The 15,137-nt window shown below is 47.2% G+C and overlaps 1 protein-coding gene across 1 annotated transcript; it reads left to right on the plus strand.

Moving 5' to 3' along the window:
• Nucleotides 1-6,762: 6,762 nt before the first annotated feature.
• Nucleotides 6,763-9,866, plus strand: LOC126519126 (uncharacterized). The gene is made up of 2 exons (XM_050168734.3): nt 6,763-6,907; nt 9,414-9,866. Exons 1-2 carry the CDS (start codon nt 6,896-6,898, stop codon nt 9,843-9,845), a joined length of 444 nt encoding a protein of 147 aa, XP_050024691.1. The 5' UTR covers nt 6,763-6,895; the 3' UTR covers nt 9,846-9,866.
• Nucleotides 9,867-15,137: the final 5,271 nt, after the last annotated feature.

The raw sequence follows: 15,137 nt of genomic DNA on the forward strand, positions 1-15,137 counted from the left end.
TAGGTGTGGGGATGAAATAGGGAAATTCGCAGGCGCAAGTTGGAATTAGTTAGTGCAAGACAGCGGCAACCGGAGGTAGCTGGGGGAGCCCTTCGTCCTGCCAGTGGGTATAAAAATAGGCTGATGATGTTGATGACGAGAGGGGCAAGTATCGCGCACATGCAGCAATGTTCGTGAATGTGATACTCGGGGAAGAACAGAAATAAGATGTACCGTTAACTCCGTTTATCGCACGCGGTAAATTAAAAAAAAAGGGAGGCTGTGCTTCACTTTTCAAAGGTTCCCGGCCACGGCTGCCGTGTTCCAATGAAGACGGCATGCAAATACCTTCGTGCACCTTGCTGTAAGTGCACGTGAAAGGACACCTTGCGTAAACCATTAATCCGGTGCTCCCCGTCTGCAGCGTTCGTAGCACCCTATTGCGCCCTTTCGGGACCTTTCCAAACTTAGTTTTCAATGAATAAACGAATTCGATTTAATTTTTGGAGATACGACATACTCTTGCCAGGGCGCTCGTCAGGTCGCACATGACGTCACAGAGGATTTAAATAAACAAAACCGCGTTGATTATATACCAACCACTCTGCAGTCTTACATATTCAAATTTGTTTCTCCTGGTTAGCTCGGTTCCGTTTCAGTATTTGTATCAGCAAGAGTGCACTGTGGCGAATGTGCTTGTGGATATACTCGTGCGTAAGCGCAACGAAGCTTTAGTTCAGAGCCAGTGCTTGTAGCTGTCCTATGTCTTATCGCGTACTCGGTGGATGCTGTTTCAGTACATAGAGACGTCAGACTGTCCAAGTTACCGCCGAGGTGCTTGTGGTGGTGGTAACTACACGTGGGTTCAGCCTGGAGAGCAAGGCCGGCAATTTTCTCCTGCCGAGCGTCTCCTGTAACAACCCCTGAAACACGTCACCGGAGATCCAGTAAGCCAGTGTCACCGAGCAACGCAAGGAGGAGATGTGAAGCTTCCTTGTGAGGCTTTCCCTCACGTGATCACGGGAATTTCCATCCGGCCCTGGCAGGATGTGACCCAGTGACGCCGCATATCCGCTACTTATAACAAGGACTTATAGGTGCGATACCTTTTACACTGGTGCCTCGTAAGTCTTCCATTGATAAGCGACACGTAACTGGCAGCAATAAACATGATTTTAGGACAAAAAAGTGATATAACCCACTCGCTTGCCTGCACCCATCCTGCTGAACCGGTGACTGCGCTGACGAACAACAACGTGTAGGCTGCGTTCATCGTGACTGGCGAATGCAGAATGGCCAAGGTTTGGCGGAACCGGCAAAAGAAAAAAAAAATATTGTTTGCAGACCAAGCTTGGCTGGCAGCTCTTTTTAGTTCGCCGGCCTCCTTTGTCACAGAGATGCAACGTCGCAAGTCTGCTTAACTGTGCTATCACCTCGAGATACAAGGCAGCGCGCTATGCTTAGGTTGCACGGATAACAGTGTTCACTGGAGAAACAACCACTTCTCCTGGGTCTTTCTAACGAGCCGCTCAACTCTTCTTGCTTTTACTTCGCCCGTACACGTGTGTTAGAACGTAACACGGGCAAAGCAAAAAAGTACATGGGATGTTAAAAAGCACATTTCCTAAGCCTGGGTACGCACTTTAGATTCAGATTTTGATTATCTGCAGTGTGTTGCGCTACATTTTAATAGCTGTAATTTAAAACTGGGCTAACCTTCAACGTTGTCGCGGAATTCGCATCCAGCAAATTTTTTACCCAGCCTGTACACAACTGAATGAAGAATAGATGAGATAATGACAACCTCAAAAATGTGGCCCTCTTGGTGCTTCCGCGCAGCATATGAAACAAAGTCGCGAAAGAGGTATTATTTTTTTAATGGAATGCCGGAACCAGAATAATTTAATTCCTCACTTTCTTGACAGTCCTAAATCGCGCGATATGCTGAATTTTTCGATCGGGGGATTCTCCGATTCACTTTACCTGCTTCATTGGTGCAAATGCTGATTCTCCTCTGTACCGCCAATTTCTTTCTTTCATGGCGCAGTTTGTTGTTGCGGGAAGGTTGGTAATTGTCTGCTAGCATTTTCAACATCATTAAGATCAATGAGTCAATCGGGTAAGCAAGAACAAAGGGACAATGAACTAAATACAACAAAGCGCCAGTATCCCCCGCGGTGTTTCTTGCCTTCTTGTCTGTCATGGATTTCTTGTTTTTTTTTTTCAGCGCTAGATCTATACTTGTTAATTTGTCTTAATATTTTCTGTGTAAGAACATTATGCTTGTATAAGAGGGGCTATCCGTACCCAGCGATCCAGACCAAAAGAGGGAAATTGATTTAGAGGACTGGAAAATCAGTCTAACCACGTTGGGCTTTGATTATAAGTCGGTCTATCCTTTCTTATGTGCACTTACAAAGGACGAAGACACGGCGCTTATTCTGCGCCGGCATCAGTTAAAGCTTTTTCTGTACAGTTCGCTGTGCCGTCGTTGTGAGGCCCTTTGTTCTCCCCCGCCGCTTTCCTGTCTTTAACTTCCTCTTCGTCATGCGGCTAAAAAATAACTTATAACCTATAATAACTTAAACCTTATAGACACGTTTCTACTGCGCAGCATATGTGCGCGCCCGCCAGTCAGTTATCGTCTGGCTGTATTCAGTTTCCCCGCACCGGCTTTAATTAAAAGACCGCTTCGGTCGACTTAGCGCACTCAGTTATCTAACCTTCATGCTGCCTGCCCAGCAACAGGAATAAAGGTGGATCAATATTTAACCAACGTGCTTTTCTTTCTCGATGCGAAGACACGGCACCCACGACCGATACTGAGAACCAAACTCATTCTGTTGGTGCTGCTGCTTGCTGCTGCTCCTTGCTTTTACTGCTGCTGCTGCTCCTGCTGTAGCTCCTGCCGCTGCCGCTGGTGCTGCTTGTTTGCTTATTTACTTGTTTCTTTCTTCTGGTATCATGGCTCATACCCAATATGAGGAAGTTATATATACCAAGGGTCAGGCGGATATAGCTAATTGTCCTAGCAATTCAATCTCACTTGCAAATTCGCGAATGAAGGATAATTGCCTCATTCTGGATGCAAGAACATGAATCTGGTATATGAATTCAAAAACGCGCATTAGCCTTAATCGGTTACGCTTCCTTTATTGTTTTTTTTAGTTGCGGTTTTCAGAGGCTTGGACATAACGAATCAGTAATAATTCTCATTCTTCCCTCAGCACAGTGCGCCGTCGCATCCACAAGTACGCGTAGACAAGAACCGTAGGCCCGCCGTGGTTGCTTAGTGGCACAATGCGTTGGCGGGCTAGTTGGTGCGGATCCATAAATACTTTGTTTAGCGCAATACAACGGGCGCAGGAAAGGCGATAGGACAAGGCGCTTGGCCGCCTTGTCCTGTCGCCTTCCTTGTGTCCGTTGTATTGCGCTAAACAAAGTATTGCTTAGTGGCTTTGGCATTGCGCTGCTAAGCAAGAGGTCGCGGGATCAAATGCTGGCTGTGGCTGTGACATTTCGATGTGGGCGAAATGCAAGAACGCCCACGGTACTGTGCATTGGGTGCGCGTTAAAGGGACGCTAAAGGCAGATATTAAGTCAAGGTAAAGTGGTAGATTAGTGCTCGAGAACGTCCAAGGTTTCGATATTAACTCGAAGAGAACTTCTTGAAATCGAGAAATTGAGTTAAATGCAGGGCACGGTTAAAGGTTCCCCAGGGACATGCAAGTACTAGCCGGAATCACTTCGCGACGGAGACTCACCGAGCGCTTGAGTTCGCCGAACACGTGTTCCAGCAGCTCCACAGTTCAGAGTGATTTCCCGGTTTGGAACTGTGAAATTCCGCCACCCTTTGACCACGCGTTGTCGCCAGTTTACCTGTGACACTGAACCGAGCCATCGACGACCGCCGAAATGCTCCAGTGGGCACGGAGTCTTTCCGCCGTTTTTACTGCTAATAAATAAGTTTTAACCACCACCATGACACGGCGGAGGGGCAGCGTCGCCTAAAGTGTGAAAGGATGATTTAGGCCTAGCCGCCTCATCGCGATCCCGGCTAGGCGCAATAACGCCGCACAAGGAAAAAAGCAGCTGCGGCAGCACTTAGCTGTGGAGATAATGGCGGCTACTCCTGCCGCTGAGTCGCTACCTGCCACCAACGAAGAGGTGACAGAAGACGGGCTAGACGACCTGCGACCTCCGTCAATCACTGGGCGCGTCTCCCGCGCTTGCATCGTCAGCTGCTGCTGGCCAAAAGCGAACGTGTCTGCTCAATCCGAACGCTCTCCCGGTAGGCCTGTTTAACGGATTCGATAACGGATCGCGCTTGCCCAACCAAGCGTAAGACTAAGAAGAGTAAACGCGGCGTTCGCGCCTTTCGCCCTACACTACCTGTACCCAGAATCTATTGATGACTTCCAACCACTTCGCTCCGCTGACAGAAGAGGACAAAGCCATCGGGGAAGACGACCTTCCATCACCTAAGGTGGCGTCTGGTCCTCAGGCAAGTCACAGCGATGTTACTAGCCGCACTCGCCACAGCAATCACGCGTCTGCAACAGCAGCCTATAGGAGGAACGTCTAAATGAATATGGCTGACATCGATCGCCGTATCGAAAGGTTGCGAATGGAATTATCCGAACTCAATTGTCGCCACAACCACCTTGTCATTCCGTGCACTTCGTTGACAACAAATCGGTCATCGGCAGCACAAATGCCTCATATACGCCTTCCACCAGTAACGGCGTCAGGCATTGCGTCAACGCCTGAATGCGTACCTGAACTTTCCACCAACCCGGCATCGCTTCTGCGCCATGTCGTGAAAGCACTGCAAGCCCTAACTGCCGCTTTCGCGGAGCCCTTATTATGATGACTGCCGCAACGGCTTGTAACCCGCCTGCATATGTAATTCAGTGGAATTGCCCGGGTCTCGCTAACAAGGTTGTTAAGCTACGAGAACGCTTGGGCTCACTTCGAGCTTGGGCGTTGCTCTTACAAGTACAAAACTCCCTTCCTCGAATCTCTGGGTTTACTAGCTACGCTAGACCTTCCATCCGAAATCGCCGTACGTGTCTGTCAGGTGATAAAGCAGGCAACGCAGCCATTCATGTTCGTACTTCTCTCGTTCAGACGGCTCTACCTATGGTGACATGGTGCACCGCGTGGCAAGAGGTGGTTGCTGTGAAGGTGCAACTTTCTCAGCGCGCGATTGTGCTCGTCTCGTGTTATGTGCCTCCCTACTCGTGGTGAGCACCCCGTCTTCGTTTAGGGTGGCTCACTTGGCTTCGTCGGCATCGTCTTTGCTGTCCCATTTTCATTGCCGGTGATTTAATGCTCCTCGCCGTGAGTAGGAGTACCATGTGTCCAGTGAACGTAGGCGTCTCACCCTCGATACTCGCGCCCAGAACTTCTTGCTCTGCTTAATGACGTCATCATGCCTACACGACGCTGCACCCACCCATGCATGCCACCGTATTTACCGGACCTAGCCTGGTGGTTGGGCCATCAGACAGTTACCTGGTCCCCTCCTGTCCCGCTCCTGTCTTCGAGGTCGGCACTAAGCAGCTCCTCTGGACTTGCCCCTCTCCACACGACCCCAGGTAGAAACAGGCACTTCGCTGTGGACCACCCCCACGTCGGCCACCTGATGTAGATAGTTGGATCTTCGGGCCCCATCACAGCACCCTGCTGGAATTCCTCCGGGAATCCGGTTTGTAGCTATGGTTGTAAAAATTGTTTTATGCCAAAAGGCACGCTGTCGAGAAAAAAAAAAAAAAAAGCTCGGGGTTGTACAGCAGTCATCCTTGCCACTGAAATGCCCATGCGAACTTTACCCCTCGTAATAAAATTCGTCTTACCGAAATAAATAAATAAATAAATAAATAAATAAATAAGAGGCCTCCTGTAGCATTTCTTTCTAAATATAGAAGCCCTGACTGTTACTCGCTCTAAAGAAAGTCGTATCAGTGCCGCATATCATTCCATTTCTTTTTTTGCCACAATAGCCATTCACGTACCCCACCCTTACTCCCCAGGTTATTCTTATTTTTATCGCTCATCCACTGTCGCAGCCAAGTGTAGCTAAGATACGGACTACGCTACATGCACAAGCCTCTCACTGCTATGCCGTGTCCGAAAACAATTCTTCCGCAAACTGTCCGCACCACTCGACTCCGCGCGAAATTACCCGCGAGACCTGAAGCGGCTGCGATATCAGGATCGCGCGGGACCAGCGCCATATTCCTTTCTCTCTCGCCCCCCCCCCCCTCCCCCCAATTGCCGCTAACATCTTATTCGTCTCACCCCCGACGCTCCTCCGTCTTTCGTCCGCTCTTCAAACTCTACGGCCCCTTCCAACTCGGTCCTCGTCGTGTTCCATTTACAGGCCAGAAGTGCTTGACCCTCCCCTTCTCTCTTTCTCAAACCCTCCTCTCCCTCGTATCAACGCACTCTCTCTCACTCGCTCTGGTTGGCGTGCGCTTTGCATACAAGCGCACGGTGCCGTATTGTCTTCTTTCTTTCTTATTGTCTATCTCTCCTTCCTTTTTCTTTCTTTCTTTTGCGCCTCTGGAGCGCGCCTCGCACGAATCTGCTCGGTTCCCAAGTCATTACCGTATAACCAGAGCGCCTTTTTGTCGACGGCTGCGGGCGGGGCTAACTGTGACTGCGACTGTATCCCCTCGTTCCTTTCTTGTTCTTTCTTTCATCTTCTCTATCTCTCTCTCCCTTTCCTTTGTTGCGCTTGAATTTGGCTGCGAAGCGATTCGAGTATAAAAAGCGTTCCCGTGTTTTCGGTCAGTGGCCAGACGCAAGTGGAAGCTTACCGGACGCTACTCTCGGCACTCGCAGCGTCATTCCTGTGGATTTCGTGTTCCCCGTGCTGTGAATTGTTCGGTGTGTTGAAAGAAAGCTCAGGATGAGGGTTCTGGTGAGTAATCGATTTCGTATCGGTCTTCGTTCGTATGGGTTACAACATTCACACACACAAAAAAAAAAAGCAAAGGGGGCGAAGAATATTTGACATAAGTGTAAATTACAGTTGGCATGGCAGCGCTGACCACCTAATGATTACTGCAATCTCCGCGATGAGTTCAGTGCACCCTTATGATGGCCCATAAGAAGGCGCTTTCATTTTACTTGTGACTTAGCGTATAAGAAGTTCGCGTAAAACCCTGTAATTGCGGGTTTGATACTGAAAAGCAGGTTCGCGTTTCAGAGAGCACGGGATGCCCACAGACACTTCTCGGGTATACCTGTAGCCACGCCAGAGGAACCAAGGCCGAAAAAAATGTATTGCTCAATAAGACACTAATGATATAATGAATCGTTGGATGTGGGACATGAAGTTTTATCTATTACAATACGAATATTCGGTTCCTGATAATAATTGGGGACGTCTAGAAGTAAGATAAGCCCACCGCGGTAGCTTAGGGGCTATGGCGTTGGGAGGCTGGCCTCGAGGTTATGCGTTCGATCCCGGCGCCGGCGGTGGCCGCATTTCGAGGGGGGCGAAATACAAGAAACAATCGTACATTTCAATTTAATTTTACTTGCACGTTATAGAACTCCAGATGGCTAAAATTAAGCCGGAGTGCGCCACAACAATGTACATCATAATCTTATTGCACTCTTATCACGTAAAAGACCTAAATGTTTTCTTCGATTAGACGTAAAGTATGCCGTCTACTCTGCCCATTTGTACGGTGATGGTAAGCTCATATAAAACGGCCAAAAAATATAATTCGAATTGAATCCCAACCTCCAAGAAGTTATCCAACCGGAAGAATTTACGACAGGAAGGCCATAGTTTCAATATTACCCCACGAAGGACATTATCCCAGTTGTGGTTCGATGTAATGGCCCGTTGAGAATCTAACAAAATTTGCAAATGAAAGTTCCCATGGAATGCTCGCATATGTCTACACGGCGCCTTGCATAAGTCTGAGTTTTTCGATGACAGAACAACGAAAACGAAATTTATAGAAGCGTCCGTTCAATGGGACCTGTGCGGATTATAGTACCTGCATACTGTCGCACCTTTACTAGCGTATATATGTATTTTTTTGTCGTTAGGCAGCATGAAAAGCTTCTTGCTCATCGCTCGCATTAACTTGCGACCTTATCTAATAGGTGCCTCTGACAGGATTATGCTTATCTTCTACCTTTAATCTTCTTGATTATTTCTGCGTACATATACATGGGTAGGAGAAAAAGGTAAGCGCAAAATTCATGACGAATTCTTTTTTTTTCTCAGCTGACAGTTCCATATCGGGCGCAAAAGTTTTCGGCACAGTATCCGGCAACGTATGCACTGAAAGCTCACCCATCTATTAATATATTCCTCGTCTTTGCTCTTGTAGTGCGTCGTTAGAAATGAGTTTTCTTGTCATGATCACACAGTATGAAAGCAACAAAAACTTTTACGTACACGTAGCGCAGATCATATAGATAAAAAACAAATCATGAGACAAGGCACGCGTGGTTTGTGCGATGCATTCATCAAACGAATGCACGTGGGACGAAATTTCAAAAATAGAAAAAGGAAGTCACTCAACCGTGATGTTCCTCCAGATTTTCTTAATGCCACTGCATTTGTCGACGATGAACGTGGTCATAATCTCCAGAATATCGGAAGATTTGCTGTCATACAAACATGCAGCCACTCATATCAGCTAACCTTTCTCTTCCGTTCGTCCCAATAACGCCTTGACACCGCTGATTAAGGGCCATTAAAGAAACTTTTCGCCACCTGTAAAAGAGGTAGGCATTAGACTGCAACTCATGGAGAGCAAAGGGCAAATAAGGGGCTGTAATGTGTGCATTGTAAGGCGCACGGGTTAATTAAGCTGAGACAGAGAGAGAGCAGGAAAACTCCGTGCCAAGTTCTCTAGAGAGACAGAGACGAGGCTGTGGATTCGAGAAGAGGCTAGATGAGTGAAGCAAAGGTTGGGGCCTTCAGATTGTCGTTTTTTCTTCGCTACCCAATCGTTCACAATGAGTCAGCTCATCAAACAAAGTGTCTCTCGCTCGACTCACTCACAGCGCTTTAACTTTTACCATCGTCGCCTTGTGCGTAACCGGTCGTAAGAAAGCAAGCTTGCGCAATTCGCTGTGTTCTTTAGAGAGGACAGGATGAGTCGTACTTGAGAGGATATTTAACGCAGCTCTTCCCGCATTCCTCGGGTCATCGAGTGAACGAGGATGAAAGCGCGAAGTCGTTCGCCATGGCGTTCACCTGTTGTTTCACATTTAAAATATCGTAGGCAGTATTCGAATTGCATTATTGTCGCTAACTACGTTATCCGCTCTGCGTTTTTCGAATAGCATGCCGTTAAAAGTAATAGCGTAGGGCATCACTAATTCATCTTCAGATCTGCATAAACGTCCAGAGTTGTTCAAGGGTACCGTTAACGGTTATGAATCTGTTCCGACAGATCATAACCGCAGTCCTAGCCGTGCTGGCTACCGTCGCATCGGCTGGATACCTTGGTGGATACGGAGGCTATGGTGGTTACGGCGGTGGCTACGGTGGTGGCTACGGTGGTGGCTACGGGGGTGGCCACGGCGGTGGCTACGGACTGGGCCACGGTGGCGGCGGCTTCTCATCAGCCATCACGTACCAATATGACAACCAGAAGGCAGCGCCGTACTACGGCGGGGGCTACGGCGGGGGCTACGGCGGTGGTTACGGCGGCGGCTACGGCGGCGGCTACGGCGGAGGACACGGAGGAGGCTATGGCGGCTACGGAATCGCTTTGGGACACGGTGGACACGGACTGGGCATCGGCCTCGGCCACGGGGGATACGGAGGAGGACTCGGATACGGAGGGCTAGGCTTCGGACACGGCTACGGATTGAAGGGATGAATGATAGATCCAGACTCATAGGTGAGAACAACGCTAGCTCGTTCGAGCACTCACTCACTCACTCACTCACTCACTCACTCACTCACTCACTCACTCACTCACTCACTCACTCACTCACTTACTCACTCACTCACTCACTCACTCACTCAATTTCTCAGGCAGACAGTGAAGTGTGCTTTCTTTTTCATTGGGAGAGGGCTCAAAACGCCCGTCACTGACCATTTGAATTGTCCAGCGCGGCGGACAGGTGGCTAATGAAGCTTCGTGTTTTTTCTGTAATCTTTAGACACGAAAGCGCCCGATGGCCCATTGAGCGAAACATCCGGCGTCCGTCGTCTGTAGCTGCGAAACGGCACCTAAACTCGCGTTGCCATTGGCACCCATGCCATGTCACCAGTGCTCCTTGACGTAGTTCCAATTGGCGGCGACGCCAGGTCAGGAGCTGTGCCTCGATGGAGCAGAGTAGGGGAAGGGCCCACCTGCTGCTACATTGGCGCGCCAGGTGTTGCGTGAGGGGCGAGGGTATCGCCGCGACGCCACGTCACCCTGTCTCTCGCTCTTAGCACGAGCTGTCGTCGATGGAACAGAGGGGCAGAGCGCAGCTAAAAGAACAACTGCTAACGCTCTAGCACGCCGGTTGTTGCGTGACGGGTGAGGGCATAACTACTGCGCGTTGCTAGATGGGCATGGCTGCGTCAGTGGCATGCGGCGTTGGCACCGCAGGCTGCTGCTGCATGCTGGCTCGGGCAGCGCCTCCCTATACGGTACATTACTTGCAGCGCAAAATTCGGAAGACCGCTCAGCGCCGTTCAATTGGAAATTAATGATTTCGCATACAACTCATAAGAAATGCTTAGGTGTCCTCGGATTTCTTTTCTGTAGGCACTACAGCATACCTTGCGAAATATGCACCAGTATAGGACAATAATGAATATAAAGATTAGCACTGGAATGGTTCGTGTTATATATTTACATTAGGACAAGTCACGCTTAAAACTAGCGATTGTGCACACAATATTATCTGCAAATTGAAACATTCATTTCATAAACCCATCTGTTAATATGCAAATGCACGGATATACAAACTTATTATCTCTTCATCATCGAAATATACCGGGCAATTCGAACACGACCGTTTTAGGTGACGTGTAAATTTTCGTAAGGGATAAATAGTGGGCCAAACAGAGAAGCGACAGCTATGCTGGCGCCAATGTTTGGACTAGTATATTTGTCTTTTTGATGCTTTGACGAAGGCAAGCTTCCTTGTGTTCGGCCTGGCTTCAACCTAAGGCTTCCCTTATTAGTTCAATGTTGCCCACTTGTTTCTATCTTCTTGTAAACCTTTTACCTTGCTTGTCTCCCTAGTGGAATACTAACATAGTAATAAACACATGCTAAGCACGCCGGAAAAATACCCGCTTGGCATGTCCGTTCTTTTAACGCTCCGTATTTGGACAACAATCTCACGGGAGCCTTTCTTTTTCATTCGAAATGAGCGAAACTTCGTCTTTTACTCTGCTGCGAGAAACCTCGATAAGCTGATGGTTTTCGAAAATCTTCGCCTTGCGTAGCTGCTAAACTCTCATTATTTTTATTTCCCAAACACGCTGAATGTTCATCTTTGGCGATGGCTTTGTTATTGTTCCTTCTTGGCCTTCGAGAACAAACGTCACTGCATTGGAATGTATACTCGACCCTGTTTCTTCTTTTCCTGTAGTATTGTATATGCGCTTCCAGTTTTGGTTGTGAATTTTTCTCAGCTGCAGCCGCTGTAAGGTTGACGTCACACAATCGGGTGTTTGTTTTTCTCTTTCGGCGGCCTGATCGAGAAATGTCTGCTAGCATTGTCCCTAAGAATAACACAATCCAACCATCAACGTAGGCTGCCTTAGACTGCGGTGGCGGCTCAATGGCTAAGCCGTTGCTCTGCGAAACAGGAGGTCGAATGTTCGATTCCTTGCCTCTGCGGCCGCATTCCTATGGCTAGGGAATGCAAGAACAATCGTATATACCTTGCTTCGAGTGAGTGTTATAGAACCCCATGGGATCAAAATCACACGGAGTCCTCCACAACGGCGTTCCTCATACTCCACTCTTCAGTATTGGGACTTTAAACTACAACACAGCACACTCCTTACAGAGACACATACAATGCACACTATCCATAATATTTTAGGATAAGTCTTGATTGCAAAAAAAAACGGGAGAAAATAGTATCCTTGTTTATTCAAGGCTGCCTTTGTATGCAGGCGTTTTTACATTTTACTTTACCATCGGTAAAGCAGGCTTCTTATTGATCCCGTTTTTACGATGAAGAACACAACGGTGGGATAGGCAGTCGTTCTGACAGACTCGACTTTACTAAAAAGAACTAAACAAACATACAATAAAACGAAAACGCGCATAGCTCTACGCTTTAACAAGCAACATCGTTTGCAATTTACTCCAGTACAAAACTGTTGTCGGTGGCACAGAAGCCGAACGAAATCCTGTAGGTCCTCGCTTCGCACTCTAACGGAGACATCCGACACAGTAATTAATGACATGCATTGTTTGTATTGATCAGTCATTTTCAGAAAAAGAGCGAGGAAGAATTACAGCTAGGAATTTTTATTGTTTTATAGTTCCTTACCTCTACGATGATTTCAAACATAACCATTCCCTAAAATCCGGAACAAGTAATATATAACACAGAACAGCAGAACCAGTAAAGCTGTTCTCTGATGTTTCTTCCTAGCTAGACGTTAGGGCAGGTTATAGCTGCGCTTACGTAAATCCCCGCAAATGATCCCTGCTATTCAGGCGTTCTGCGAAACTAATGCAATTGCACTGTCATGCTAAAGGTGTAGTGTATCGCATTATCTGCGTTAGAAATTGTTAGTATTCACTTTCATGTGTTTTTGTTCGTTGCTTCAGTGTTTGATAGAAACCTCTTTATTGGCAAGGCAGCGATTAGCCAATTCAGTGTTTGAAAAAGTGTTTGCCTTTTTTTTGTCCTTTCCTCGCAGAAAGAAACCTTGGGGCCAACGCACGTTCCGCACTGCAATTTCTGTAAATTATTGCCTCCTTTCTCAAATAATGTGTCGCCTCGCACCACGAGTCATGTTTTGTGTGTCATTCGACTGTATAAAAGCCTAACCAAATAAAAAATATACTTGTGGAATATTTTTGTGCCCTCACATGCACTCCTTCACCTGAGTAAATTTTTTTTTTCAGCGCGAAATTTTCTGGAGCGTCGGTCAGCATACGCCGAGATGGTGGCGACAAATGTTTAATTTCTTTCTCGTGTCATCTCTCTACAGAGCTTTGTTTCAGTTTTGAAGCGAGGCTGTGTGATCTCTTGCTTTACACGCTGATGATATCGAAATGACGAAGCCTTTGAAATTGCGAGCTCCGGAGCCTATGATACTATTTTACAGGAAACGCGAGCTGCTGAACTATTCACGAGGGTTTAATAAAGCCATATCATACATTTTGACGTCCTTAAAGGCACATGCTCACATTCTGATATGAATGTTTCCAGTGTATTGTGTACTGTTTGTAAATGATACAGGCAGAAGTCAGAAGGCTCTGTGGTAACTGATCGAAAAGAAGCAGAACGTCTCTTAATCCTACACATGCAGCCTGGACTTCACATGTAAGTGCTCTAGCGTACACGACCAGCGTAGTGTTGTGCTATCTTAATTTCTGCAGACTAAGCCTGGGCTGACCGTCGACATTCTCGCGGAACCCACCTCTCGTTAACGAATGACCCTGCCTGTACATGTCTAGCTGTCCAGAGATTTACGCCCTCTATAGCAGCGAACAAAGTAGCAGAAAAACTGTTTTTTGCTTTCTACAAAGTGCGATGTGCATTCGAGCAATCACGACAAATATGTCCCACTACGAGTGATACTTTATGCCTCGGACGTCCTAAGTGTTTATCTTAATTCTGTATCGAAGCCCACAACAGTAGCTATCGGCATTCTCGCTGGATCTACCTTCTCAACAACTGACACCGCCCAACCTTGCTCAAGCTATGTGGCATCAGGAGAACCAACGCATTCAGAACGTTATCACCGACGACCTTAATGGTTCGGTGTCACAAAAATATCCCTTTCATATAGGCCAGATACATGCCGATAGGAAATAGTACTCGACTCAAAGCTAGTCACTTCGTGTGATATCCTAGCAGAATTACACTTAGCATGTATATCATTTTGAGAGGGCAATCATAGATTACCAGAAAGAAGTTTGGTAAAACGTAATTGCCAATGGTGCAGCTAAACTTCTACCTGTATAAAATGCTCGACTATTTCCAGCAGTTGGGTTAAAGGGATGGGAGCATCAAAATATATTTTCCCATACAAATAAGTGCGACTACGGGGAGTTGAGAACGTCCAATTCAAGACGCGCGCTTCTAACTTTCGCTCCAAATGTCGACAAAGACCTACAGAGAAAACGGTTAAAAGTTGGTTCAATAAAATACGAAGAGTATTTTCGGTGCGTCCACGGTAGCATATCAGTGGGTAAGGTTAAAAGTATTCGGGGCATCTAAATGCATTGGGCGAAAATATAAAACTTTTGTTAACTGTGCTTGGAATCTCTTGGTATTCAAGAATGCGCCGTGTAATCAGTAACGGACCTAACAAGAATAAGCTGCTTTACCGCAAACGGAAGAAATCGTGCGTTGAAAGGAGAACACCTAAAGAGTTTTAAAATTGATCGTCTGTTTTTCGACGGGTGGGGGGGGGGGGGGAGTCAACACTTCTAATATACACCGTTGAGCAGCAGATTTGTAGCTGTTCCACACATCTGCAGCACATTTACTAAGCTTATTCGTCATATGTATGTTGTATCCAGCTAGACAGAGTGATTGGAGAGAGGAGGAGGCTCTAACTGGCGGGCAACTTTCTGGGGACGATGAAGGAACAACTACGGAAGCAGAGGTTCTGCAGATGTATTACCGCACAGAGTAGTCCGGCAGTGTTTGACAGCCATTTTTGGTTTCTCGGAACATGTAGTAAGTGAGCGTAGCTTTAGAAGAGCAACGGTTTCGCATTAGTCCAAACTCGAAAGAAAAATAAGCTGATAAATGATGGGCGAAACCTTACGCTCATCGGTGTATTTTTGTCTCCATTTCGCTGTTGTAAATGAGGTGTTTATATTTTCTATTCCCCAGCCTAAAGTAACGCGGATGAAGATGTCGGAATTTTTTTTTATTTTTTACACGCGCTCTTCCGTAGTTCTTTCCTTCATTGCTACAGAAGCTTGGCCGTCGATGTAGCGCGGGCCTGCGAGCCCACTGCCGCC

The sequence above is a fragment of the Dermacentor andersoni genome, chromosome 10, assembly GCF_023375885.2.
Source record: "Dermacentor andersoni chromosome 10, qqDerAnde1_hic_scaffold, whole genome shotgun sequence".
Classification (NCBI taxonomy): Eukaryota; Metazoa; Arthropoda; class Arachnida; order Ixodida; family Ixodidae; genus Dermacentor; species Dermacentor andersoni.